The sequence below is a fragment of the Salvelinus fontinalis genome, chromosome 16 (genome assembly GCF_029448725.1).
Source record: "Salvelinus fontinalis isolate EN_2023a chromosome 16, ASM2944872v1, whole genome shotgun sequence".
Taxonomy (NCBI): domain Eukaryota; kingdom Metazoa; phylum Chordata; class Actinopteri; order Salmoniformes; family Salmonidae; genus Salvelinus; species Salvelinus fontinalis.
The window spans coordinates 38,549,386-38,577,185 of record NC_074680.1 but is presented as its reverse complement, the minus strand read 5'-3'; the positions used below and the strand labels follow the sequence as shown (position 1 = coordinate 38,577,185).

General features: G+C 46.1%; 1 protein-coding gene across 2 annotated transcripts in view; it reads right to left on the bottom strand.

Annotated features, from left to right (window-relative positions):
* Nucleotides 1–27,521, bottom strand: part of LOC129813131 (metastasis-associated protein MTA1-like) — a 72,329-nt gene extending 44,808 nt beyond the window's left edge. The window contains exons 1-4 of one of the 2 annotated variants that reach the window (XM_055865337.1): nucleotides 27,385–27,521; nucleotides 27,202–27,292; nucleotides 18,384–18,451; nucleotides 17,473–17,566 (exon numbers count right to left, since the gene is read on the bottom strand). In XM_055865337.1, the coding sequence (XP_055721312.1) occupies nucleotides 17,473–17,566; nucleotides 18,384–18,451; nucleotides 27,202–27,229 (190 nt within the window). In that variant the 5' untranslated portion in view covers nucleotides 27,230–27,292; nucleotides 27,385–27,521. Of the gene's footprint in view, nucleotides 1–17,472; nucleotides 17,567–18,383; nucleotides 18,452–27,201 lie in introns of both variants that reach the window. The other variant, XM_055865336.1, reaches the window with a different exon arrangement.
* Nucleotides 27,522–27,800: the final 279 nt, after the last annotated feature.

The window sequence follows — 27,800 nt, the reverse complement described above, 5'->3', positions numbered from 1 at the left end:
TAGTCAGATTGCACAGCCACAAAGTCAAATTGCACAGCCAAAGTCAAAATTGGCTACAAAAATGAGCTTTCGGTCTTAATTTAAGGTTACGCATAAGGTTAGCAGTGTGGTTAAGGTTAGGGTTAAGGTTTCAATCAGATTTTAAGATAAATTGTAGAAATAGGCAAGGTTTATGACTGCGATAACGATACATTGTGATAAATTATATTTTGGGGTGGTTATTCTCCATTAGCGCCTTTTTTATACCAGGTCAAAGAAAGTTACTTGATTACCAAGTGATCCAGCAAAAGGCTGAAAAGGAGAAAAAAAAGGCATTATTCAGAAAATGTAACACATTAACCTGGGATATGGAGAAATTGACAAGGGCAAAGTACCTAAAAGGTCAAAATCCTGCAAAAACATGGTCAACTTTTTTAATGTGATTACAATTCTCAACTCTTTTATTTAGTTTCAGTTATTTGACATGAGTAGCTACATAACATGTTATTTTTTATCTTGAATAATAGGCTAACTATTCTCTTCAATTAAAAATATTAGCAACAAAAAGTTCTGTTCAGTTTCGCTTTATCTCAGTGTCAGTACATTTGTAAACTGTACATTTGTAAACTGAAAAACTATAAAATTAGATTCAACATGGCCTTCAGTCTCAACCTACTAAAGGCTTTTAGCCAGAAAAACCAACATATTGACCATGTCTGGTTTCAAACATGATCGGTGGCATGTAACAATGCTGCCGCCTGTGCTGAAAACTCGTTCAGACGGCGAGCTGGTGGCAGGGATACACAGGTGCTTCTGTGCCAGTTTGTTTACTGTAGGAACGTTGACATGATGCAACTTCTACTCAGCCAGTGGATCCTCTTCACTGTCTACCAAAGGAGAAAACATGTAGCTATTCATCTCTGCTTCCAGTGCTTCCCTTAAGTGACACACTGGGGACAGAACCCCACCAGTGGAGAGGCCCACAGTGAGTACAGAACCCCAGTAGTGGAGAGGCCCACAGTGAGCACAGAACCCCAGTAGTGGAGAGGCCCACAGTGAGTACAGAACCCCACCAGTGGAGAGGCCCACAGTGAGCACAGAACCCCACCAGTGGAGAGGCCCACAGTGAGCACAGAACCCCACAGTGGGGACAGAACCCCAACAGTGGAGAGGCCCACAGTGAGCACAGAAAACCACAGTGGGGACAGAACCCCAACAGTGGAGAGGCCCACAGTGAGCACAGAACCCCACAGTGGGGACAGAACCCCAACAGTGGAGAGGCCCACAGTGAGCACAGAACCCCACAGTGGGGACAGAACCCCAACAGTGGAGAGGCCCACAGTGAGCACAGAACCCCACAGTGGGGACAGAACCCCAACAGTGGAGAGGCCCACAGTGAGCACAGAACCCCACAGTGGGGACAGAACCCCAACAGTGAGTACAGAACCCCAGTAGTGGAGAGGCCCACAGTGAGCACAGAACCCCAGTAGTGGAGAGGCCCACAGTGAGTACAGAACCCCACCAGTGGAGAGGCCCACAGTGAGCACAGAACCCCACCAGTGGAGAGGCCCACAGTGAGCACAGAACCCCACAGTGGGGACAGAACCCCAACAGTGGAGAGGCCCACAGTGAGCACAGAAAACCACAGTGGGGACAGAACCCCAACAGTGGAGAGGCCCACAGTGAGCACAGAACCCCACAGTGGGGACAGAACCCCAACAGTGGAGAGGCCCACAGTGAGCACAGAACCCCACAGTGGGGACAGAACCCCAACAGTGGAGAGGCCCACAGTGAGCACAGAACCCCACAGTGGGGACAGAACCCCAACAGTGGAGAGGCCCACAGTGAGCACAGAACCCCACAGTGGGGACAGAACCCCAACAGTGAGCACAGAACCCCACAGTGGGGACAGAACCCCAGTAGTGGAGAGGCCCACAGTGAGCACAGAACCCCACAGTGGGGACAGAACTCCAGCAGTGGAGAAGCCCACAGTGAGGACAGAACCCCACCTGTGGAGAGGCCCACAGTGAGGACAGAACCCCACCTGTGGAGAGGCTCACAGTAGGGACAGAACCCCACCTGTGGAGAGGCCCACAGTGGGGACAGAACCCCACCTGTGGAGAGGCCCACAGTGGGGACAGAACCCCACCTGTGGAGAGGCCCACAGTGAGGACAGAACCCCACCTGTGGAGAGGCCCACAGTGGGGACAGAACCCCACCTGTGGAGAGGCCCACAGTGAGCACAGAACCCCACAGTGGGGACAGAACCCCAACGGCGGAGAGGCCCACAGTGGGGACAGAACCCCACCGGCGGAGAGGCCCACAGTGAGGACAGAACCCCACCGGTGGAGAGGCCCACAGTGAGGACAGAACCCCAACGGTGGAGAACCCCACAGTGGGGACAGAACCCCACCAGTTAGTGCACCATAGGAGAAAATAAAAGGCCCAGGAAGTCTTTGTGGAGCTTTCAAGGGAAGCGACACAGCAGCTTCAACATCTGTCCCCGCTGTGTCACTACGGGAAGCAGAGATGAATAGCTGCATGTTTTCTCCTTTGGTAGACAGTGAAGAGGATCCACTGGCTTGGTGGAAGTTGCATCAGATCCACTTTGGCTGTTGTAGTTTTGGTTCAACTAAAACAGCATAGATGAAAGTGTCTTTTTCTATGCCGCTTTGCTTTCATATATGCCGCGCCGCTCTGTAGGCTATTGTTTAATGCGCATATGAATATTGTGTAGGCTAATCACCAAAAATGACCTACATATGCAAAATTGCTTCGGTATGATGTCGGTGTCTGTAATTTTCTACATTGTGGCTGTGTTAACTGGTGATGACCCTCTCCCGCCTCGATTTAGAGCCACGCCTCATAGTTGTGACACCTGTGATTCGCTCAGAATTTAGGGTGAGGTTAGGGCACGACATATTAAAGAACCAGAGAATTGAGACAAACAAGAGGATTAGATACCACAGGGATCGGTTTTTCCAGGAAAACAGTGAAGACACCTTGTGACACTGTAGGTCCCTGGCTCATTTAGGAATAAATAGGGATATAGAACCCTGCCTGGACTGGTGTGCTTCTCTATAACACCCTCTCTCCCCACTCCCCTCTTTTCTATAACCCCCACTCTCCTCTCTCTCTATAACCCCCCTGAAGGAAAGAGACTGAGGGGGACAGAGAGGGGGGGGGGGCAGAAACCAGTTGAAGCATGCTCCAGCTCATTTGGAGTTTCATTAGAGAAGGTGAGAGACAGAGAGAGGGAGACAGAGAGGAGCGCAGAACAGAAGCAATCAAAAGGGATTTTCAGGAGAAGGGATATGGGGCCAAAATCAATAAGTTCTCTCTCACTCTCACTTACCAGACAGACTGGCTCATAGACTCTTGTGCACACACCATCACAGAGTGAACATGCACCCCAATCCAAGAGCCCCCGAGCCGATTCAATCTTACAGGCAGCCAGGCAATCCAAATCTGATATCAATTCAGTACAATCTGAGGCATCATTATCACTACCAGCTCCTGACTGACTGACCCTCTACCCCCAGACAGACAGAGCCAATCCACGGACACAGCACCTAGACCATACCCTCCACAAATTGCCTCTCCATCTCACCTGTTCCTACCAATTATCAGTTATTGATGAGTGAGTCGCCTTACCAGACGAAAGGAGAGGAAGAGGAGAGGGAGAGAGGACCAACACCTATAATCCTGAGTTTCGAAGGACTTCAATTTTATTTCAAATAGTATACTATGTAGTGTGGCCTATTGAGCAACAGTTATGCTATACTTTGCCGCTAGATTGTTTAGTATTTGTGAATAGATTTATAGTCAACATTGATGTCTATTGTTTAGTGAAACTAAGGGCCCAGAGTTCTAGACTTAGAATTGAAAGGCCCATTAAAGAGAGGCTAAATGCTTCCCAGCCGAAACAGTTCAGAAGAGTTTGTGCATATTTTATGACAACATTTTCTGACGTTTTTGTTTGTTTTGGAGTTTGGTTAGGGTTTTTTCGGCTGTTCGGGCACGCATTATTGTTCAAGGGCCAGTCAAAGTTCGGAAGCCGAAGTCTACACCCTTCATCTGTGATTGGTGAACTGTAGGGGGCGACACGAGTTTCTGCTTCTTGTTGATTCAGCCCGAAATTCAGTGTGGGTTCAACATGGCGAACGACAACTTGGAGCATCGATTGACCGAGGAGGTACAAAAGTACCTTCACCAGTACGATTCTAGCCATGCATTATATAAAAACATCCATGTAAATGCCAATTCATGGAAAGAGATTGCGGAGACGCTGGGGTCCGACCCAAACACTAATTCTAAAAATGGGGTAGGATTCGCAACAAGTTTGTCAAGGCAAAGAAATAAAGGCCACAGTGGAAAGGCTACTCCACAGTGGAGATCCCGGCGGAAAGGCTACTCCACAGTGGAGATCCCGGCAGAAAGACTACTCCACAGTGGAGATCCCGGCAGAAAGACTACTCCACAGTGGAGATCCCGGCAGAAAGGCTACTCCACAGTGGAGATCCCGGCAGAAAGGCTACTCCACAGTGGAGATCCCGGCAGAAAGGCTACTCCACAGTGGAGATGCCGGCGGAAAGGCTACTCCACAGTGGAGATGCCGGCGGAAAGGCTACTCCACAGTGGAGATCCCGGCAGAAAGGCTACTCCACAGTGGAGATCCCGGCAGAAAGGCTACTCCACAGTGGAGATCCCGGCAGAAAGGCTACTCCACAGTGGAGATCCCGGCAGAAAGGCTACTCCACAGTGGAGATCCCGGCAGAAAGGCTACTCCACAGTGGAGATCCCGGCAGAAAGGCTACTCCACAGTGGAGATCCCGGCAGAAAGGCTACTCCACAGTGGAGATACCGGCGGAAAGGCTACTCCACAGTGGAGATACCGGCGGAAAGGCTACTCCACAGTGGAGATACCGGCGGAAAGGCTACTCCACAGTGGAGTTCCCGGCGGAAAGGCTACTCCACAGTGGAGTTCCCGGCGGAAAGGCTACTCCACAGTGGAGTTCCCGGCGGAAAGGCTACTCCACAGTGGAGATCCCGGCGGAAAGGCTACTCCACAGTGGAGATCCCGGCGGAAAGGCTACTCCAGTGGAGATCCCGGCAGAAAGGCTACTCCACAGTGGAGATCCCGGCAGAAAGGCTACTCCACAGTGAAGAAACCGGCGGAAAGGCTACTCCACAGTGGAGATACCGGAGGAAAGGTTACTCCACAGTGGAGATACCGGCGGAAAGGCTACTCCACAGTGGAGATACCGGCGGAAAGGCTACTCCACAGTGGAGATGCCGGTGGAAAGGCTACTCCACAGTGGAGATGCCGGCGGAAGGCTACTCCACAGTGGAGATGCCGGCAGAAAGGCTATTCCACAGTGGAGATGCCGGCGGAAAGGCTACTCCACAGTGGAGATGCCGGTAGAAAGGCTACTCCAGAAATGTTACTGCTACCTTGTTCGGCACGTGAAGTATGGGAAGACTTAAACCAACATGCTGTCTACACCAAAGGATGAGGTATGTTGTTGTATTTTCTATTATAGTCAAGGAAAAGAGTAGAAATGTTTTGCTAACAATAACTAGACAGCTAACTCTAGCTACTTGGCTGGCTAGCCTAGCAGCATACTCGTGCAGGGAAAGCAAGCCAACCAACTAAACATCTTTACAACTTTTGTTCAAACATCATTTTGTTATAGAAAGAAAAATCATAAGCTTCAGACATTGGTAACACCAAAGTCAAAGTTAGGTTGCAAGGTCCAGCTAGTCAAAATGTTGCTAGGCCAGGCCTACTCAACTCTGCTCAAACGTTTGCAAAATTACATAGTCTATCGTAGTCACGGTTAATGATATTTTCACAGTTAATGATATTTGATGTTCAACCATGTTCTGGATATGTGTACTAAATAGCCCTCTCCTTTTTTTATTTAAGGCTCAAACACCAGTGAGTGGAGACAGCACCTGGTTTTGTTCTCTGCGCCCCAGCACTGCCTGTTCACCGGCCCCAAGCACTACCTCTGCCCCAGTACTGACTGGTGACCGGCCCCCAGCCCATCTCCCGCACTGAGTTGCAGTGAATAAATTAGAACTGCTCTTCATGCAGGACCTGGGAAGCTCTATCCTGGGCCCACCTCCAAGACCTAATCCACTGGCTTTCCCCTCAGCGATACCACAGAGCAGCAGCAGCAGGGGTGTGAGAAGGGGGGGGGGGGGGCTGCAGACTCAGTCATTCACACATCACTCACACAGGCATTGCAAATGATTGAAGACGTCTCAAGATCTGGACAACGTCATGCACCGAGCCACCAGCTTGTCCCGGAGGCAAATAAATAAAAATGATTTGACTTTACTCTGATCCCCTTTCTTCTCTTCTGTTGTCCTTTTTCCTCCTTACCATGCACACCTCTCTCCAGACACTCCTAACCCCCTCTCTTCTCATCCTCTCTCCAGACACTCCTAACCCCCCCTCTTCTCATCCTCTCTCCAGACACTCCTAACCCCCCCCTCTTCTCATCCTCTCTCCAGACACTCCTAACCCCTCCTCTTCTCATCCTCTCTCCAGACACTCCTAACCCCCCCCTCTTCTCATCCTCTCTCCAGACACTCCTAACCCCCCCCTTCTCACCTTCTCTCCAGACACTCCTAATCCCCCCTCTTCTCATCCTCTCTCCAGACACTCCTAACCCCCCCCCCCTCTTCTCATCCTCTCCAGACACTCCTAATTCCCCCCCCCCCTCTTCTCATCCTCTCTCCACACACTCCTAATCCCCCCCTCTTCTCATCCTCTCTCCAGACACTCCTAATTTCCCCCCCTCTTCTCATCCTCTCTCCAGACACTCCTAATTTCCCCCCCTCCTCATCCTCTCCACGGGGTCCTAGCACCTATAGCTGATTTCATGGATGAACTCTCACCAAAACTCCAGAACTCGATCACCAGCTGCATGACTTCAAGAGGACATGGACCGCAGGACTGAGACCACAGTGAAATTAACAACTTGTTCTGTTGTTCAGACATCTCAGGAGTCAAAAACTAGGCACTTTAATTTTATTCCAAAGACACTTGTTATTTACATGTCATTTCATAAAGACACTTACTATTGTTCTGAAATATTTATATTCAGAAATGTGTAACTACACTGACACTTTATTCCATAGATACTTGTTTTCATGTCTGTCCTCAGCAGACACTTCTATTGTGGTTTACTTTCAGAAGCAAGAATAAAGGTTTATTTGTGTGCTGAAAATGTTCTGTTGGCATTTCTTCAAGGAGTTTCAATGCATTCTATTTGAACATCAAGTGCTGACGATGTACAGAAGAGCTGTGCCACAGGCTTTCTACCTGTGGTGTAGTTCAATCTAAATGACTGCAGACAGACCTCCCAGAATCAGGTTAAAACTCTACTGGCTCACAAAGAACTGAGTCTGTGTGTCCATCATGAATCCTCATACTTGCAGCCATGATACTGAATGCTTTCTCTTGACTCTCCGTCAACGAGAGTGAAAAGTTCCAGGTACGCCCAGGTTTATTGAGATGGACACCTGTGAATGAGAGGTAAAAAGTGAATGTCAGATATAGTGTATATTCGGTAAACCAAAATAAATAATAAAACCCCATACCATATTCCAAAAGCCTAGATAAAAATGGCATTTCTCAGAGGTTCATTCATGTATGCAGTAACAAGGGAAATTAGAAACAGAAAAAGTGAAATTGATTCCAACATTCTATTATAAACATACCTGGATAAGGGCGCATGAGGTTCTCATGTTGGGGGAAAGCTGCATCTCCCAGGAAAACATGAGTTGGAGCTGTGGTACCTGGCAGGACAGCTTGCGGTGGTAAATCGAGGGTCTTTTACGGGCAGTTTGGATCCAAAAGAACTCTTGTAACACTCCACCATAGCTCTCTCGGCCGTATGCCCCTACATCCACCATAGCTCTCTCGGCCGTATGCCCCTACATCCACCATAGCTCTCTCGGCCGTATGCCCCTACATCCACCATTGTGAACCTGTAGCGGGCATCTTCTCCGTCTCCGGATCTCGCCTATTATACAGTGCATTCGAAAAATATTAAAGACCCCTTCCCTTTAACATTTAGATTTTAAAAAATCTACACAGAATACCCCATAACGACAAAGCAAAAACTAGTTTAAGCACATTTAAAAATAAGTTACGTTATTTACATAAATAAAAGGTTAAATTAAAAATACTTAACTAGGCAAGTCAGTTAAGAACAAATTCTTATTTACAATGAAAGCCTAACGAGGAACAGTGAGTTAACTGCCTTGTTCAGGAGAAGAACGACAGATTTTTACCTTGTCCGCTCGGGGATTCAATCCAGCAACCTTTCAGTTACTGGCCCAATGCTCTAACCACTAGACTACCTGCCGCCCCAAAGGGTATTCAGACCCTTTGCTATGAGACTCGAAATTGAGCTCAGGTGCATCCTGTTTCCATTGATCATCCTTGAGATGTTTCTACAACTTGGAGTCGACCTGTGGTCAAATCAATTGATTGGACATGATTTGGAAAAGCACACACACCTGTCTAGATTACGATCCCACATGTCATAGCATGTCAGAGCAAAAACCAAGCAGAGGTCGAATGAATTGTCCGTAGAGCTCCGAGACAAGATTGTGTTGAGGCACAGATCTTGGGAAGTGTACCAAAAAATGTCTACAGCATTGAAGGTCCCCAAGAACACAGTGGCCTCCATCATTCTTAAATGGAAGAAGTTTGGAACCACCAAAACTCATCCTTGAGCTGGCCGCCTGGCCAAACTGAGCAATTGGAGAAGAAGCGCCTTGGTCAGGAAGGTGACCAAGAACCCGATGGTCACTGACAGGGCTCCAGAGTTCCTCTAGAGATGGGAGAACCTTCCAGGACAACCATCTCTGCAGCACTCCACAAATCAGGCCTTTATGGTAGTGGCCAGACGGAAGCCACTCCTCAGTAAAAAGGTACATGACAGCCCGCTTGGAGTTGGCCAAAAGACACCTAAAGGAAACAAGATTCTCAGGTCTGATGAACCCAAGATTGAACACTTTGGCCTAAATGCAAAGCTTCATGTATGGAGGAAACCAGGCACCGCTCATCACCTAGCCATTATTATCCCTTCAGTGAAGCATGGTGGTGGAAGCATCATGCTATGGGGATGCGTTTCAGTGGCAGGGACTGGAAGACTAGTCAGGATCGAGGGAAAGATGAACAGAGCAAAGTACAGAGAGATCCTTGATGAAGTCCTGAGCGCTCTGGAGCAGGTTCTCAGACTGGGGCAAAGGTTCACCTTCCAACAGGACAACAATCCTAAGCACACAGCCAAGACAAAGCAGGATGGGCTTCAGGACAAGTCTCTGAATGTCCCAGCCAGAGCCCGATCGAACATCTATGGAGAGACCAGAAAATAGCTGTGCAGCAACGCTCCCCATCCAACCTGACAGAGCTTGAGAGGATCTGCAGAGAAGAAATGTGAGAAACTCCCCAAACACAGGTGTGCAAAGCTTGTAGCGTCCTACCCAAGAAAACTTGAGGCAAGAATCGCTGCCAAAATGTGCTTCAAGAAAGTACTGAGTAAAGGGTCTGAATACATAAATGTAATATTTCAGTTTTTTTTTAATTACTTTAGAAAATTATGAAGGCCTGTTTTTGCTTTGTCATTATGGGGTGTGTCAATAGATTAGGGATTTTTTTATATATCCATTTTAGAGTAAGGCTGTAACGTAACAAAATGTGGAAAAAGTGAAAGAGTCTGAAGACTTTCCCGAATGCAATGTCTGTTGCTAGGTACAGCAAATCTAGTAGATCCCAGGAAATTCTCACAAATTAAATTCGCCAGTCAAGTGTCTCTCTGGGAAAACGAATTCATTCTCCCGCGTATGTCTTCCTTGTTTGGGTGTGTCGTCCCATCCTTGTTTGGCCGTAGATGGCTATTACCAGCTTATCATTCTCTACCGTCCCGGGGTAATATCCCCTTTGAATTTTTTTCAAGGGAACATCTTTTGAGGAAGCATGCGAGCACACTCGTTCGGCTAGCCGATAGCCGACCTGAAGCATGCTGACGCCTAGCGTTGCACATTTTCGGGAATATTCAGAGGTGGAAACTTTCCGTGGGAATTAACTGGAATATATGCAAATTTATATTAATACCATTTAAATGTAGATTCTTTGCATTGGATATATTACCATATGGAACAAACACCTTTTATCTTATAAGTAGACAATTGCAAATGATTAAATCCTGCCAATAGCAATAAAAATACAATTTAGTTACAAATTTAACTTTAATTAAATGAGTTGACTCTTCAAATAGGATGATTTCACAAAAGAAAAAAAAACAAAAGAAAGGGAATATTGAATGATCCCCAATGATCCATCGCATCTCCCAAAAACGTTTTCAACATACATCTGTAAAATGATAGTCTAGAAACTAAAGCTTTGGTTATCTTCCTCTCAAGCTTCCATGTCGTCTCCCTGGACCTCCTCAATGTCCAGCTCTTGAACAGACTCTTGAGGCCTGATCTTCACTGTCACGCTAGTAGAAGGATGGCTCGTTGTCAGGCTCAAAAAGACAAAAAAATTCCCCCCGATGGCCTCCAATTTTTCAACCCTTGTATTGGTCAGCCTGTTGCGTGCTTTGGTGTGTGTGTTCCCAAACCAGGACCAGTTGCGCTCTGAGGAGGCTTATGTTGGTGGGATTTGGAGGATGATGGAGGCAACAGGGGAAAGAGCCTCAGATCCACAAAGGGATTCCACCAGATGGCTGATGAGATATGTTGGCACAACTGACATATTGCATCTCCATCCCAAAGCCCTAACTTGGAAGTGTACGTCGCCAGACTGCCAAGAATCCTGCCCTCATCCAGGCCAAGGTGGCGAGACACGGTAGTGATGACACCATAGACCTTGTTGATCTCTGCCCTAGACACAATGCTCTTGCCAGAATACTTGGGGGTCCAACATGTACGCTGCGGCGTGTGTGGGCTTCAGGCAGAAGTCTTCACGCATTTTGATGTATTTCAGAACTGCAGTTTCCTCTGCTTGGAGCAACAGTGAAGTGGGCAGGGCAGTACAGATTTATTCTCTTACATCTGCAAGCAGAATCTGAACATCAGACAGGATGGCATTGTCTCCCTCAATCCGTGCAATGGCTACTGCTATAGGTTTCAGGAGTTTCAGGCCGCTTACCACTCTCTCCTAAAATACATCATCCAGGAGGATCCTCTTGATGGGGATGTCCATAATGGCCATTTCTTGGAGAGACTCCTTCTCCTCCAGGAGACTATCAAACATGATGACAACACCACCCCAACAGATGTTGCTGGGCAGCTTCAATGTGGTGCTCTTAATTCTTCTCACTTTGCTTGGTGAGGTAGATTGCTGCTACAACTTGATGACCCTTCACTTACATAACAATTTCCTTGGCTCTCGTGTAGAGTGTATCCATTGTTTTCAGTGCCATGATGTCCTTGAGGAAAAGATTCAATGAGCAGCACAGCCAATGGGTGTCATGTGAGGGTAGGACTCCTCCACTTTAGACCAAGCAGACTTCATGTTCGCAGAATTGTCTGTCACCAGTGCAAATACCTTCTGTGGTCCAATGTCATTGATGACTGCCTTCAGCTCATCTACAATGTAGAGACCGGTGTGTCTGTTGTCCCTTGTGTCTATGCGCTTGTAGAATACTGGTTGAGGGGGTGGAGATGTAGTTAATCATTCCTTGCCCACAAACATTTGTCCATCCATCAGAGATTATTGCAATACAGTCTGCTTTCTCTATGATTTGCTTGACCTTCACTTGAACTCTGCATCCAGCAAATTAGTAGATAAAGCATGTCTGGTTGGAGGGGTGTATGCTGGGCGAAGAACATTCAGAAATCTCTTCCAACACACATTGCCTGTGAGCATCAGACGTGAACCAGTTGCATACACAGCTCGAACAAGATTCATCAGCATTTCTCTGACTACGTTCCTCCATTGAATCAAAAAAAACTTCTGATTCCAGGAAGACCATGAGCTGTTGCTATTGATAAGGTGTCCGATTCATCATTTTCACCTCGAATAGAAGTAGAGGGACTTTTGTCAGAGGTTGCTTGTTGTGAGTGCTGAGGGAACTTTATGCACTTGGCCAGATGATTCTGCATCTTTGTTGCATTCGTCACATATGATTTGGCACAGTATTTGCAAATGCGCACAGCTTTTCCTTCTACATTAGCTGCAGTGAAATGTCTCCACACATCAGATAGTGCCTGTGGCTTTTTCCTGTAAAGATTAGAAGAAAAAATAATAATACAATTCCATATACAGATAAATAGTTAAGCAGTTAGATTAAAACAACTCCTTTGTAAGATAAATGTTAAAATGAAACATGTATGGAAACAGGTGAATTAACACTCAGTTAGCAGGCTCAAGCAAGCTAAACCCCACATGATAGCAAAAACTAACTAGCAGAAATTGTTAACAAGTTAAAAATTATTTAAAAACACACTTTGCTGTAGGATACTATTTACTAGTTTAAAAAATTATGTCATAAAATATATTCACCCCAACCAGTATTGTAATCAAAACTTACCAGAAAGCATGTGGTCCTTGGCTTAGACAGTGCAGTATTGTGGACTCAATAGCATCTCATTAGTTTACAAGATATTGAGAATCAGCTGTAAATGTGATGGAAGAATGCACGGTGCATGCAGAGGATTGCAATTCCAATTAATTGGGGATAGTTCAACCAAAATATGCCACAATACCTAGAATTGCCTTATGTGTATCCCACAAAAAAGGTTCACTGTTAAGCTAACTTTTTTTATGAAATGAAGCTAAATTCCCGGGCTCAACTTGCCATGGAAAATTTCTGGAAAGTTTCTGACCCTTTGCAACCCTACTGACGCCTTAAGTCATATGACTGGAGGGAAGGGCCAGAGGAGCAAAAGGCTTTGTCAATCCCTGGGACCGACCACTCAGGAGGCATCTCTGCCGGCAGGGGAGGGGCTAAGACACGTAGGGGCCCTCTGAGTTAAGGCTCTAACCGAATCTTAGCAAGGAAAATATTTAATCTATGACTCACAGCACACACACAGGCGAACACGCGCACACACACACACAAAGACAAGCACACAAACAGGCGAGAATACACACACACACAGCCATTCTGAAATGATCCAGTCCAGAAGGGAGAAAGAAAGCCATCCAGTACCACACAAGGACAATGTTCCACACAAGGACAATGTTCCACACAAGGACAATGTTCCACACAAGGACAATGTTCCACACAAGGACAATGTTCCATCATTCATATCATTTGTTAGCCTAGCCTAACAGTAATTCTAAAGTATCATTCATATAATTTGTTAGCCTAGCCTAACAGTAATTCTAAAGTATCATTCGTATCATTTGTTAGCCTAACAATAATTCTAAAGTATCATTTGTATCATTCGTTAGCCTAGCCTAACAGTAATTCTAAAGTATCATTTGTATCATTCGTTAGCCTAGCCTAACAGTAATTCTAAAGTATCATTTGTATCATTCGTTAGCCTAGCCTAACAGTAATTCTAAAGTATCATTCGTATCATTTGTTAGCCTAACAGTAATTCTAAAGTATCATTTGTATCATTCGTTAGCCTAGCCTAACAGTAATTCTAAAGTATCATTCGTATCATTTGTTAGCCTAACAGTAATTCTAAAGTTTCATTTGTATCATTTGTTAGCCTAGCCTAACAATAATTCTAAAGTATCATTTGTATCATTCGTTAGCCTAGCCTAACAGTAATTCTAAAGTATCATTCGTATCATTTGTTAGCCTAACAGTAATTCTAAAGTATCATTTGTATCATTCGTTAGCCTAGCTTAACAGTAATTTTAAAGCAATAAAGACATTGATAATCTCGCAAGGTCTTATTTATTAACGAAGGCATAGGCTATTCATATGAATGTTATGATACATTTATTTAATTATCAACATCTGACATCCATAAAATAAATACATTTGGGATGTTCATCAGATATGCTAAATTAGGCTTGGACCGAAAACCTACAGGACAGTAGATCTCCAGGAAGAGGGTTGGGCAGCCCTGCCATAGGCCTACCAACTGCATTTCAAGGTGGTGTTTACAGTTTCAGCATAAACAATATGCTTAAACAACATAGTAAATACGATAGGCTAGTACAACAGCGCACGCACTCAGAGACACACACTGAGCGTTGATGATTGATCATGCAGTTAGTAAAGAAGGATGTGAGAAGACAGATTTGGACATTGCATATAACAGTTCCATTTCACCCCATGCTGTTCATAGAAATACATTATTATAATATACTGGTTTCTCCAAGTTATTTTACCCGGTCGCCGCTATTAAACAAACAGAAAGTCTGGACAAGATACCAGGCCCTCTGATCATCCCCTCTTCTCTCTTACAGGTCCTTGGTGTCAGTCTGGGCAGCTGGCTCCAGAATACAGACAGGATACAGCAGCAGCCCACCAATGTACACACACACACCCCCGAGCCCACCATATGTACACACACACACACCGCAGCCCACCACGTACACACACACCACCATGTACACACACACACCCCACCACGTACACACACACCCCTCCACGTACACACACCCCCCAGCCCACCACGTACACACCCCAGCCCACCACGTACACACACACCCCAGCCCACCACGTACACACACACACACCCCCCAGCCCACCACATACACACACACACCCCCCAGCCCACCACGTACACACACACACACACCCCAGCCCACCACGTACACACACCCCCCAGCCCACCATGTACACACACACACACCCCCCAGCCCACCACGTACACACACACACACACCCCCTAGCCCACCATGTACACACACACACCCCCCAGCCCACCACCTACACACACATACACCCCAGCCCACCACGTACACACACACACACACCCCAGCCCACCACGTACACACACACACACACCCCAGCCCACCACGTACACACACACACACACCCCAGCCCACCACGTACACACACACACACACCCCAGCCCACCACGTACACACACACACACACCCCAGCCCACCACACACACACACAACCCAGCCCACCACCCAGCCCACCACATACACACACCCCAGCCCACCACATACACACACCCCAGCCCACCACATGCACACACACCAGCCCACCACATGCACACACAACAGCCCACCCATGCGGTGAGGAGCCATTCCGTACATGCATACTTCACATATTGTAAATGTCTGTCTGGGTCTTGCATCCCAAATGGCACCCTATTCTCTACATAGTGCACTATGAGTCCTGGTCAAAAGTAGTGCACTATGAGTCCTGGTCAAAAGTAGTGCACTATATAAGGACGCAGGTTGGGAGTAGGTGGAAGGACGCAGGTTGGGAGTAGGTGGAAGGACGCAGGTTGGGAGTAGGTGGAAGGACGCAGGTTGGGAGTAGGTGGAAGGACGCAGGTTGGGAGTAGGTGGAAGGACGCAGGTTGGGAGTAGGTGAAAGGACGCAGGTTGGGAGTAGGTGGAAGGACTTACTGCTGGTGCTGGCAGCACATAGAGCAGGACAGAACAGAGGGAGTACTGCTCTAGAACGATTCACTTTTTTCCCTAGTCAGGCCCTCACAGCTACAGACAGCCCTCACAGCTACAGTCTACTGCACTGATAGAACAGATACAAGCAGCCCAAAACAGCAACAGCTCGAAGATACAGCACACAGCTAGCTACAGCCGCTAACACTGCAGAGCCCTCTCACACACACACACACACACGAGGATGAGTACACAGTTACGCTGGCCTGAAAATAGTCATTCACACACAGTCCTGCTTAGATGAGCAAACGTAAACAAACACTGACATTTGCCTAGACTAGTCTAGAACTGATAGAGCTATTAGCTGTGTTCGAATACCCATACTAACATCTACTATTAGTTCATTTTAGTATGCTGTAAACTAACGGTATCCTTTCAGTTGAGCATACTAGCGCTTCACCTAGTCTACCGGAAGTTGATGCTGTTGCTATGCAACCTCTTGCTAGCTTGTTAGCATAACGAATTACTAGCTAGACTTCGGGTGTGTTCTCAAATTCAATCTGAAGTGCCAGGGTGCGCTCTGGGCGTTTGTATATTCAGGGCGTTGTCAGATTGTCAGTTCGTAAATTCAGAGCATGTCGCTCTTGGAGCGTACAGAGCGCACACTGGACGCTCTGGCCGAGGAGTATGGTTGATCCGAGCGTGCTGACCTCACAACCGCAGTAAAGCACCCAAACTAACTGGCTAAAGTTGGCTAGCTATTCCCAGACACAAATGAGAGAACACATCACTCTGACCATTTCACTCACCCTAGCAGAGCTGGTTAGGCTGTTTTCATGTTATCCAGTGTTGGTGACTAACCGTGCCGCCGGCAACAATTTAATTACACTTTTTTACCGACGTTTACTGACACTGGCCACAGCGTTTGTCAATTAATCAGTTATTCTGAGCTCTGCCTCTGGCAGTCAAACGAGAGTGCTCTGTAATTGGAGTGGATAGCCAGAGCGAGTTTATGAACGAATCCAAAAACGACTATGCCAAGCTATGAATGACGTGAATAATCAAGTCAATAAACATTGGGTAGTTAGTTAGATAGCATAAAGTAAATATACTGGCAAGTTCGATGTACTAGTAGCCAACTAACGTTGCAGTAGGTAGCCAACATAGCATATCATTACAGCAGTATGTACCGGGTATGCGGTTTATAAGGATAGCCTAGCTAACAAATTGTCAGCCAACATAACGTGTAATGTAACTTATTTGAAAAGTAATTAGTTTATTACATTACTCAACATTTTATTTACATTTGTTATAATTGGTTAAAGCAATAAAGATTAAATAAAACTAATATAGTTAAAGCAACGAATTTGTATACCCTCCCGTCGGACTTCGGCTGCAAATTTTTCGTCATTTTCTTCAAATCTGAAAACATTGTGAAGCTAAGCCCATTTTCTGAAGAATTGCATTATGGGCCTTAAAAGCACAGAACGTGTCCACTGCGTGTATACTATAATTTAGAACGACTTCCGGGAACTTTTTGCATAGTAACTATATACTCAATTCACGTCACAAATAGTACAGTTAGTATGAGTATTCGAACACAGCTATTGTCTTTCACTATACATGACAGAACTCATCAGATTGAATTAGCTTTACTGGCACATTTGAAAACAGTTCAGTCCAACCATCTCTCTGTGAACTAGCCTATACAAGGGAATGAAGTGGCATTGGATGCTGAATGGTGCTTAGTCAATCAGTGTAGAGGGAACAGGTCCCTCTTGCAAGAGGTTGAATCTGAATGACAATAGCTTAACCTGTATAAATAATGGTTACATTAATACGTGGTTTCTGACTGAACAGTCACTATTACTAGGGGATTTGAACACTGACATTCAATGTTGAACAGTCACAGTGGTTAGCTGGTGAAGAAATAGTGGATTCTGACTGAACAGTGAACCGTGCGTGTCACTCACGTGCGTGTTTGTCGGCGAGGGCGATGAGCGTTGAGGAGATGTCTCTGCGTCGGTAGAAACAGACCACTTTAGCCTCCACGTTTCCATTGGCCGTCTGTAAACAATACGAGACAGAGAGAGAGAACTGAAGACTGAGGGTTGCCATGGTAACTGACCACAAGCCGCGCGCGCCTGCCACACGTCATTGGTCACACACACACAGTGTCGAGTTGGAGTTCAGGTTTGCTTACGATATCAGAACGAGCAGAAACTCTGGTGAAGTCTGGTGAGCAACAGTAGAACTAGCCTAGGTCATGTAATAACTATGCTATAAGAAGTCATTTACATGCCAGTGTTGATTGATCAAAGTGGGGTGACTAACGATTATTGGTGTTAATCTCGTCACCTTCTCAAACCATATTGGGCCCTCCCCTCTGACCTTCTCCTCCAATGCATTTTTTTTTTTTAGGAGTGAAAGAAAGAGAAAGCAAGGGATCTGAGACTATTTGGGAAAGAGACACTGCTATGCCTGTCTGGGCAGACTGACAGTGGCATGAGTGAGTGCAGCAGCTAAGCTAGGCCTAGGCTCAGGTCTGTGTCCATCTGTTAAAGGGACACTTCGGATTTTGGCAATGATTGGCACTTTATCTACTTCCTCAGAGATGAACTCGTGGATACCATTTGTATGTCTCTATGTCCAGTATAAAGGAAGTAAGACGTAGTTTTGTGAGTCAATGCTAACTATTATTAGCACAATGACTGGAAGTCTATGGGAATCTGCTAGCAATTGCACTAGCGCTAGTTTGCAACTTCCTTCAAATGGCACACAGAAACATAAAAATGGCATCCACGAGGTCATCTGACTCTTGGGAAGTAGATAAAAGGACTCGAGAGACTGAGCGCGTGCACACACACACACACCACGGTCTCACCTTGTTGAGCTCTTCTATCCGCCGGATCAGCAGTGGGTTACTGGATGAGTTTTCAAAATAAACATAATCTGTGGAGGAAGAGGGAAGGAGGGAGAGAGAACGTCAGTACAGTGTCTTAACAAGGTCACTCTGTATATCCAACTGACAGAGACAGTGGCAACTGGATTCTCACTGAGTGGTTGAGCCCCTCTGACCAATGGATGACTTCAATAGCATGTTGTACAGTAAATCAAAACGTGCAGACCCACAATTCAATATTTTCTTCCTTTCCATTTCCAGCTCCCTCGGTCTGTGCTCTTGACCCAGCTCCTTCTCTCCCCTCTCCCCTCCCCTGCTCTCCTACCCTCTCCCCCTGCTCTCCTCCCTCTGCTCTCCCATCCCCTCCCTCTGCTCTCCCATCCCCTCTCCCCTCCTGCTCTCCCATCCCCCCTCCTGCTCTGCTCTCCTCCTCCTCCTCCTCCTCTCTCTCCCCCCTCTGCCGCTTCTCTCCCAACCATCCCCTGCTCTCCCATCCCCTCCCCACTTGCTCTCCCCTCTCGCTCTGCTCTCCCATTGCTCTCCCCCTGCATTGCTCCCCCCTATCCCTTCCTGCTCTCCCATCCCCTCCCCCCTGCTCTCCCCTCTCCTCCAACTCTCCCCCTGCTCTCCCATCCCGCTCCCCTCCGCCGCTTCTCTCCCATCCCCTCCAATCCCCCCCTGCTCTCCCATCCCCCTCCAACCCCACCTGCTCTCCCATCCCCCTCCCATTGCTCTCCCCCCCTCTCCCCTCCGCCGCTTCACTCCCATCCCCTCCATCCCCTGCTCTCCCCTCCCCCTCCAATCCCCCCCTGCTCTCTCATCCCCCTCTGATCTCTCATCCCCCTCCAATCCCCCCCTGCTCTCTCATCCCCCCTGCTCTCCTATCCCCTTCCCCCCCTGCTCTCCTATCCCAATGCTCTCCTATCCCCCCTCCTGCTCTCATTCCCCTCCTCGCCCCCTGCTCTCCCCTCCCCCGCTCCCTGATCTTGGCCCAGCTCCAGGCCCATAGCAGCCTCAGTACTCAGCCTGACATCCCTTTAGGCCCTGGGCTTGGTAGGGTGCCTAGTCTTAATCTGACGTTAGCCAAGACGCATGCAGGGTTATCACACCGCACACTTGGTAGGCTGCCTGGAGCTAAACCCCCCCTTGTCTCCTCCTCTATTCTCCCTACATCCATTCACTCGCATCCTCCATCTTCCCCCCACCCCCCTTCTCCATAGTCTACTCCCACCCCCTCAACCCTCCGTAGTCTACCCCGTACTCTCTCACCCCTCCACAGTCTACTCCCACCCCCTCAAATCTCCCCCATCCACACTACCTAGTCTAAGCCCTCCAACATCCCCCCTCCACTTTCCCTAGTCGACCCCTATCCAGGCCTCCCATTTTCATGCCTTGCAGCCAAAGTGGCTGTTGTGCCATGAGTGTAATAATTATAATTCCATTCTCCCGTCTGCCAATCACCCTGTTCCGAAGCACCTCTCACTCACATGGCTCTTTCAGATATCTCAATTCTTATTAGCCAATGCCCGTCACATGATGGGGTCCTTCTCACAGGCGTCGCAGCTCTGAAGTAGGCTACTAGTGAAGACAGATCGGGAGGAAACGACACACATCCTTCTTATCAAATTCCAAGACGCTAGAAGAACTGTCCACATTAACTTTTCGTAAGCCAACTAGATGAGTAACAAACAACAAAAGCACTAGCCTATGTCAATCTACTATCCCCCATAGTACGAAAGTTGACCAATTCTATTGGTCATTCTGGGCGAGAAATAAATATTCCAAAACGACTCTGGGATAGATTCCAAATGATTACACACACTGTACACCAAAAACATTTTAAAAACAATTACGCTGATGCAACAGATCAGCACATTTAGGTTAAAATGTTGATAAGCCATTAGGCTATTTCTTCACATTATAAGCCCAGCAACACGCACAAGACAGTAAGCCATGTAGCGGGAATACACCGTTCTCCAAATTGCGCCGCAAATGAGAGCAGTTTCATAAATGCATAAATGAAAATCTCCTTTAGAAATAAATAAAGAGAGAAGATGTAGAAATGCAACAACTAGCACATGGTTGTTAATATGACTAGGAGTGTGTCTTTGGCTGCTGGACAACAAAGGAAAATTGAGAACATGAGAGAAATACTGGTTTCAATGGCATATGAGGAAGTTTTTATAAAACAATCCTTTTAACATTCCTATGGTCAGAACATGGGGAAAAAATATATATATATAAAAATCCAGGTTTTGAACAATTGCATTTATGGTTAAATAGTTGTAAAAAATGGTAACTGCGTCTGCTCAGATTGCAAGGTGGCTGATGATGTGGTGCGGAACAGGCACTGGCCTTTCTCTGCCATCTGAAAACATTGGCGCTAGTACTACAGAATCAAGCCTTAGATGTTCATGTTAATTATCCTGCATTCTAATTGTTAAACAAGACAGCTCCTTAAGCCTGTGTGTGTGTATCTGTAAATAAATAAAAGTCTAATTAAAGTTTGGCTACATTTTCAGGCACCTTCCTCCTGTCAGTGTGGACATGACAGACTGTAACCAATTCCCATAGGCTATCACCTACCCTTTGAACTGTAGGCCAATTACTTATGTACACTTACATACACTTGTGTTTTTCATAACAGAATAGCTAGTCTTTTTCAGTTTTCAAATCAATTTCAAATTGGCAATTTTTGGTTAATGGCCTTGTCGGCATATGGCCTTGCCCCTAAAAATCACTAAATTCCAGGCCTGCCCCATTCCCTCCAGTCCGAATCTTCGTCTCGTCTGAGTAAGTCTCCACTCTCCCAGGAAGGGAGGAACACACACACATACTTCAGGGTTCATGTAAACAAAGAGAGAAAGAGAGAGGGGCTCCTAGAAAAAAACAACAAGCAGAAAACTGTTATACAGCTAAAATACAGAACAGGCTCCATGCAAACCAAACTGTCTGTCTGCCTACCCTCCTGCCACCTACATGTGCCCACAGCCAGCGTCTGCTACACCCACCCCTCCCCCACTGCCAGCCTCAACCAATCACGCGCCCTCATTAACCGCCACGTCACAGTGCAGTCAAATATCCTCTGAGCCAATCGTACCATGTTGCTGAGCTGAGACCCAAAGAGACAGTCAGCCCGCTCTGAGTGGAACCAAACCAGGCCAGAGTCAGACAGAAAGACAGACATGCAGAGAGACGGACAAACAGACAGACGGAATGAGAAAGAGCCAGACAGACATCGACTGACGTACAAGCAGAAATAAGTAAATAAGTAAGCATTTAAAAACAGACAAAGACATGGGCATAGGGACTAGCGGGAGATACAGACAAGAGGTAGAGAACATCCTCCCACGCAAGTCCAGTCCACACTTACACAGCGGTATGTTCTTGTGGAGAGGAGCAGACACCACAGGCCATATCAGGGTCAGTCTCAGTGTGCAGGGATATGGTATGGGGGTTACTATGGCAATGGCAGTCAGGTAATTCAATCCCCCACTGAACCTATCACACTCTTCTTTTCCCACTTACTCTCCAACTCTCATATACGCTCTGTCCATCCAACTCACTAAAATAGGTCCTGCATTTCCTCTTATGAACAACAGCCAAACTGACTATGATAATCGGTGCTGTCCGTTACTGTTGGGAAAAAGGTGGAGGCGATGCCTTCTATCAGAGACGCACGGTGTCATGTTCTCTCTGTCTAAAACCTGCGGCAATCCTACTGACAATCTATGCTGTGTGTTTACCACCTGTGTGATGGAGTCTGTTCGGCTCCATGGAGACGCTGTGTGTGTGTGTGTGTGTGTGTGTGTGTGTGTGTGTGTATATACAGGTGTGCACACCTCTGTGTGGCCGCAGGTCATTTATTTGTCACCTAACCATCACACAATATGTTACTGATCTGCTGAGGAAATTTGTACAGTTATTTCTGCTGTTATATATCACATCTCTATCACAGTGACTGAACGTCAGGGGACTTGTCACTGAAGACAGTGATGCTCTTTGTCCTAACAGTGTTCATCGAAACATCGATCCCACCATGGGCTGTCTCTGCATGACATGTAACCTACTCTGATGAGCCAATGCCATTTGTCAGGAAGATGCCATGTGACCGTGCCATGGGGGGGGGGGGGGGTTCCACAGGAGAACCAATCCAACTAAACACTTAGTAGAGCTTGTTCAAGCAACTAGGTTAACTAACTGGATCCTCTCCTGGCCTTTGATCCCAGGGCCTGAGACTACACGCCTACAGGGAAAGTAGGCATGATGGCAATTAGGTGATCATTTAGTGTGAGCCTGAGAAAATAAGCTGAAGATGCCAGGTAGATAATGCTGATCAAGCAACTCTGGCTAACTCTCCTACGATGTAAGAAGGAAGGCTACAATGGGTTTTGTTAAGGGTAATGTTCAGGGACACTCAATGCCAGGACAACTCATCTGTTTTGGATATTATGATGGTACAGGTAACTGCCAAAATAATGGAAACATTTGAGTAAATGAGGGATACAAAGTATATTGAAAGCAGGTGCTCCCACACAGGTGTGGTTCCTAAGTTAATTAAGCAATTAACATCCAAACATGCTTTAGGATCATCTATAAAAATGCTGGGCAGGCCATTATTTTGACTACCATGGCTATGCCCCCATAGGATGACAATGCCCCCATCCACAGGGCACGAGTGTTCACTGAATGGTTCGATGTGCATGAAAATGATGTAAACCATTCGCAATGGCCGTCTCAGTCACCAGATCTCAACGCAATTGAACCCTTATGGGAGAAGTGTCGCATCCTTCCAATAGAGTTCCAGACATTGGTAGAATCTACACCACGTGCATTGAAGCTGTTCTGGCTCCTGGTGGCCCAATGCCCTACTAAGACACTATATGTTGGTGTTTCCTTTATTTTGGCAGTTACCTGTAGTTCACAATAATGATGTGTGACTAACATCCAATAACAACCATCCAGACCCTTGTTTTAAAAATGTTCCTTGGGTTTTGGAGGATAAAATGTTCAGGGTACCTAAATGCCAGAGGTGGCGCTCTCTCGCTCTCCAGAAGAGTGATGTACTAGAAAAGACAAATGATCTATTGGATGAGGGCCTCCCGGGTGGCGCAGTGGTCTAAGTCCTGATCTAATGGGGGAAACAAAGACATTAGGGCCTGGCAAGCGTACTGTGTTCATAATTCAGCCACAAGGAAAGTCCTCAGTGCCTCTGATGATCTAGCATTGTCTCCAGAATTGTCTTGCTAAGTGTTGGCCATCTTTGAGAGGAGCCAGGCTTTGTTTTGATGCCAGCCAAGCCTGGAGGAGGGGACAAGGCAGCCACAGAGGCATCTGTTTTATCCTGGATCTTCGCACAGACCTTCAAAGTGTGCCATGGGTGCTTCTTCTGACAATGGTTCACTGACATGTGGGACTCTCTTCAGAACCCTAATTGTGACCAAAGCCATTTCTGAACATCAGTGTACTGCCATTGTACCGAAGAGCTAAGGCAATGACTGGGGTGGTAGGTCCAAACAGGAGACCTACAGGGAATGTAGAGGGTCAGAAGAGAACCATCCACCACTTGGTTCCTCCCCAGTTTCCAGCCTTCTAGGGAGTTATTCCTGGCCACTGTGCCTCTGCATTGTTTGCTCTATTGGGTTCTAGGCTGGGTATCTGTAAGGCAGTTTGTGACAACTGCTGATGTAAAAAGAGCTTTATAAAATAAATGTCATTGACATGGAAATTCAAAACCATTTCACTCCTTAAAATCTAGGCCTACTTTTACTATCTTGGTACTGATTGATTGGCCATTCATCAGAGCTTCTTGAGATACTGGCAAACAGTTCCATAATTTCTAAAATGAGTGTAAAGCAGTAGTGAATCTGCTGTCAAAAGTTGCATTTCCAGCTATCAATTAAAATGATCTGCTGGAAATGGGGGAAAAAATGTAGCTCGTCTCAGTGTGCACCGAGTGACTGTTTAACACAGAAGACGAGTGGCTTCAATTCACCTGTTTCCACAACAACTCATGAGTCTCTTCCATACAGCAGCATGGGCCTGATCGCATGCAGACAGGCACAACAACACACACACACACACACACACAATCCTCACCATTTATACACAGTGCTTGAAACAAACCGTAGGCTATATTGTATGAAATCTAGCTATCTTAACAGTGAGTTGTCTCACTTGTCTGAAAAACAACTTGTTCATAACAGCTGACAGCCAGTTGACATGTATGAATAATAAGAGTGGGAAGACTAGGCTGTGTTGTTATATAGTATTGTCTCCTCCATGACTGGTCCCATTGACCCCATCTGTCACATTCACAATCTACAACTGGTGCTGCTGACACTGTGTTGAGGTTAGGGCTGTGACGGTCATGACATTTTGAATGATGGTTATTGGTTAGCCAAATGACCGTGGTCACCGTTAACAATTGTTTGGGAAAAAAAGGGGGAAAAAACACAGAACAAAAATATAAACGCAACATGTAAAGTGTTGGTCCAAAGTTTTATGAGCTGAAATAAAAGATCCCAGAAATGTTACATAGCTTATTTCTCTCAAAATGTGTGCACAAATGTGTTTGCATTCCTGTTAGTGAGCATTTCTCCTTTGCCAAGATAATCCATCCACCTGACAGGTGTGGCATATCAAGAAGATGATTAACAGCATGATCATTACACACGTGCACCTTGTGCTGGGGACAATAAAAGGTCACTAAAATGTGCAGTTGTGTCACAACACAATGCCACAGATGTTTCAAGTTGAGGGAGTGTGCAATTGGCCTGCTGACTGCAGGAATGTCCACTAGAGCTGTTGCCAGAGAATGTAATGAATGTAATTTCTCTACTCTAAGCCACCTCCAATGTAATTTTAGAGAATTTGGAAGTATGTCCAACCGTCCTCACAACCACAGACCACATGTAACCACGCCCAGGACCTCCACATCCGGCTTCTTCACCTGCGGGATCGTCTGAGACCAGCCACCCAGACAGCTGATGAAACTGAGGAGTATTTCTGTCTGTAATAAAGCACTTTTGTGGGGAAAAACCTCATTCTGATTGGCTGGGCATAGATCCCATGTGGGTGGGCCTAAGTCCTCCCAGGCCCCACCCATGACTGCGCCCCTGCCCAGTCATGTGAAATTCATAGATTAGAACCTAATGAATTTACTTAAATTGACTGATTTCCATATATGAACTGTAACTCAGTAAAATCAGACATTTTAGCATTTTTATTTTTGTTCAGTGTAATATATATATATATATATCTATGCAACAATTTCACTGAGTTACAGTTCATATGAGATCAGTCAATTGAAATAAATGAATTAGGCCTTAATCTATTGATTTCACGACTGGGAATACAGATATGCATCTGATACCTAGATACCTAAAAAAAAAGAAGGGCCTTAGGATCTCATTACTGTATTTTAGAGCATTCTAATTGCCATCGATAAAATTGAATTGTGTTCGTTGTCCGTAGCTTATGCCTGCCCGTACCATAACCCCACCGTGGGGCACTCTGTTCATAACGTTGATATCAGAAAAACACTCACCCATGACACCATACACGTGGTCTGCGGTTGTGATGCCAGTTGGACGTACTGCCAAATTCTCTAAAATGAAGTTGGAGGTGGCTTATGGTAGAGAAATTAACATTCAATTCTCTGCCAACAGCTCTGATGGACATTCCTGCAGTCAGCATGCCAATTGCACACTCCCTCAAATCTTGAGACATCTGTGGCGTTGTGTGACAAAACTGCATATTTTAGAGTGGTCTTTTATTGTCCCCAACACAGGATGCACCTGTGTACTGACCATGCTGTTTAATCAGCTTCTTGATATGCCACACCTGTCAGGTGGATGGAATATCTTGGCAAAGGAGAAATGTAAACAAATTTGTTGACAACATTTGAGAGAAATATGCTTTTTGTGCATATGGAACATTTATGGGATCTTTTATTTCCGTTTATGAAACCAACACTTTACACACACAGTTGTGGTCAACAAACATTTTCACACTAGCTAACAAGCTTGGTTTAAAAAGTGTGGCTTGACTAACGTTAGCTTACTGGATAGTCACCCATTTGTTGACAAACTCCTCTTCAAATGTATTGCAGGAGAGTGAAACACCTGACCTCAGTCTTCTAACTATAATCAATCCCCCAACACTAAAAGATCCAGGTGAGTTGGATAGCTAGACTCTCAGGTAAATTAACTCAACCTGAACCTGAGTAGACTAAATTGTAATTTATTATAATTCTGGAAGGTAGCTCGCTCCCGTATTTAAGTTAGCTAACTTCAGAGACCAGCAGTAGTCATCCTGCCCTGCCTCATAACACTCGCACCAGAGATAGCTAGAAAACTAATTTAATACTAATTCCTTTAATTCTAACTCACTCTATCCACAGAGCAAAATAACATGTTAGCAACCTAGCTAGCTAACGTTTGGTAGCTGCCTGGCAAGCCAAACTTTACTTTTAAAAGCGAATCGCGGTTTAACTATTTTAGTGAAAACAAATGCTGTTAGGCCTACCAAAGACGATCATATTGGTTTGTGTAACAACTATAGCGACACGGGATGGAAACAACAATAAAAACCCGGGGTCGATCCCTAGCTCTACGAGACTGCCCTTCATCACCATCCTCCTCCTCACACAGTCACCATCGTCTTCATCACTCTGACTGAAACACAAGGCGCTTTAGGAAATAAGAGGAAGGGTAAAAACATGTTGCAAATCCTGCGACGAACCGGGCGAGCGCAACATAAAGGATACAAAATTGTCCCAAAATGTGTTCCCCCTTACCTCCAACCCGGTACATGTTCGCTGCCATGACTGCCCCGGGTCCTGGCGTCTCCAGGTAGGGTTAGCTGTCGCTGTGTTACCACTGCCGCCGCTGTGTGTTGGAAAATGGTGGATTGATCAATACGAAGCAAACTAGCCAAGGGATCTTAAAGAGACAGTACACGTTATTTCTCCAAAACCTACTTCTCTGGGGCTACTGTATTTTAATTGAGTCGGACTTGGGTAACCCGCGTAAAATTTGGATACGGTTGGTAACAAAGCGGTTTCCCCTGGAGGTCGGTGCAGGAGCGAGGAGTGGGCAGCCGCTAAATCGGCGGAATTGGGAAGGGGAGGAGGGCACTATTCAGCGTCACTGCCCTCTCACTACCCGCCTCCCTCACACAACACAACAATGCTGTTGCTGGTGTGACCTTGCTGGTTACTTACCTCAGACTCACTACTAGATGGAAAATGTATAAACTATTCAACTGTTTAGCTGTTTGATTGAATTAAACTTTCATATGAGTAGACCACAATACATTTGTGTGGTCAATTCCTTTTAAAATGTCTGTTAATCTCCCATGGCCTCATTGTCCCATCATGTTCAAATGGAAGACAGA